General features: G+C 42.7%; 1 protein-coding gene across 1 annotated transcript in view; it reads left to right on the top strand.

Annotated features, from left to right (window-relative positions):
- LOC106533351 (zinc finger protein 423) overlaps positions 1–544 on the top strand; it is a gene marked incomplete at its 3' end in the record, with an annotated part of 6338 nt that extends 5794 nt beyond the window's left edge. Inside the window, 1 exon segment of the mRNA XM_014029616.1 lies at positions 429–544. Within this exon segment, the coding sequence (XP_013885070.1) occupies positions 429–544 (116 nt within the window).
- Positions 545–1355: the final 811 nt, after the last annotated feature.

The following is a 1355-nucleotide window of genomic DNA, read 5'->3' as shown; positions in this document are numbered from 1 at the left end:
TGCAGTTGGTCATTGTTAGGTGGTCCACAGTTGGTCATTGTTAGGTGGTCCACAGTTGGTCATTGTTAGGTGGTCTGTTAGGACTCTGCTGGGGTTCAGCTAAATAAATCAACACAAAGTGTCATATTGAAAGAAGAAGAGCTGCTGGACAAGCCTGGAACAGTTTACAACAGTTAATGTTCTGCAGCTGTCAGCAGCTCTTCATGTTTCTTCTGTGGTGACAGCTTCCTGTTTTGATGTTTTATGTTCCCATGTGGGATCCACAGTTACCAGTTTAGTTTTCTGCAGCGGTGAGTTCTCACAGATCACTGAGGTTTGAACCCAAACAAATTCAGAATTAAATTAGAATCATCTGAGTTTAAACCTGCAGAGAGAAACGGGTTTGATCAGATCAACACTTTGTAACTTTTTCCTCTCTGTCCTCCCAGTGTTTGTGCAGGCCAACAAGCTCCAGCAGCACATTTTTGCTGTGCATGGCCAGGAGGACAAAATCTATGACTGCTCTCAGTGTCCACAGAAGTTCTTTTTTCAAACAGAGCTACAGGTAAGACACTTACTCTCACTCTGGTCTGTGCTCCGTCTGTTCTGGAAAACTCAGGAAAACAACGATGTTTTAAGCAGATAATCCCAGATTAAAACATGATCTAAATATTACTCCTGTAATTATTCTGTCGCTTTTTCTGAGGTCCTGGAAGAGTTCTGACCCGTCTTTATCAATCAGAACCTGAAGTGTGTAGAGTAGGTCCTGATCCAGCTGAGCTCAGCTGTCTGACAATAAACACCTTTTATTTCAGGACAAACGTCAGCTAAAACACACATAGATCAGCTAAAACACACCCAGATCAGCTAAAACACACGTAGATCAGCTAAAACACATGTAGATCAGCTAAAACACACGTAGATCAGCTAAAACACACCCAGATCAGCTAACACACCCTAGATCAGCTAAAACACACCCAGATCAGCTAAAACACACCCAGATCAGCTAAAACACACGTAGATCAGCTAAAACACACGTAGATCAGCTAAAATACACCCTTGATCAGCTAAAACACACCCAGATCAGCTAAAACACACCCAGATCAGCTAAAACACACGTAGATCAGCTAAAACACACGTAGATCAGCTAAAACACACCCAGATGAGCTAAAACACACCCAGATGAGCTAAAACACACCCAGATGAGCTAAAACACACCCAGATCAGCTGAAACACACCCAGATCAGCTAAAACACACCCAGATCAGCTAAAACACACGTAGATCAGCTAAAACACACGTAGATCAGCTAAAACACACCCAGATGAGCTAAAACACACCCAGATGAGCTAAAACACACCCAGATGAGCTAAAACAC

Source organism: Austrofundulus limnaeus, unplaced genomic scaffold (assembly GCF_001266775.1).
Source record: "Austrofundulus limnaeus strain Quisiro unplaced genomic scaffold, Austrofundulus_limnaeus-1.0 Scaffold927, whole genome shotgun sequence".
Lineage (NCBI taxonomy): Eukaryota > Metazoa > Chordata > Actinopteri > Cyprinodontiformes > Rivulidae > Austrofundulus > Austrofundulus limnaeus.
The sequence above is the reverse complement of the archived record's forward strand: the minus strand, read 5'-3'. Positions and strand labels throughout refer to the sequence as shown.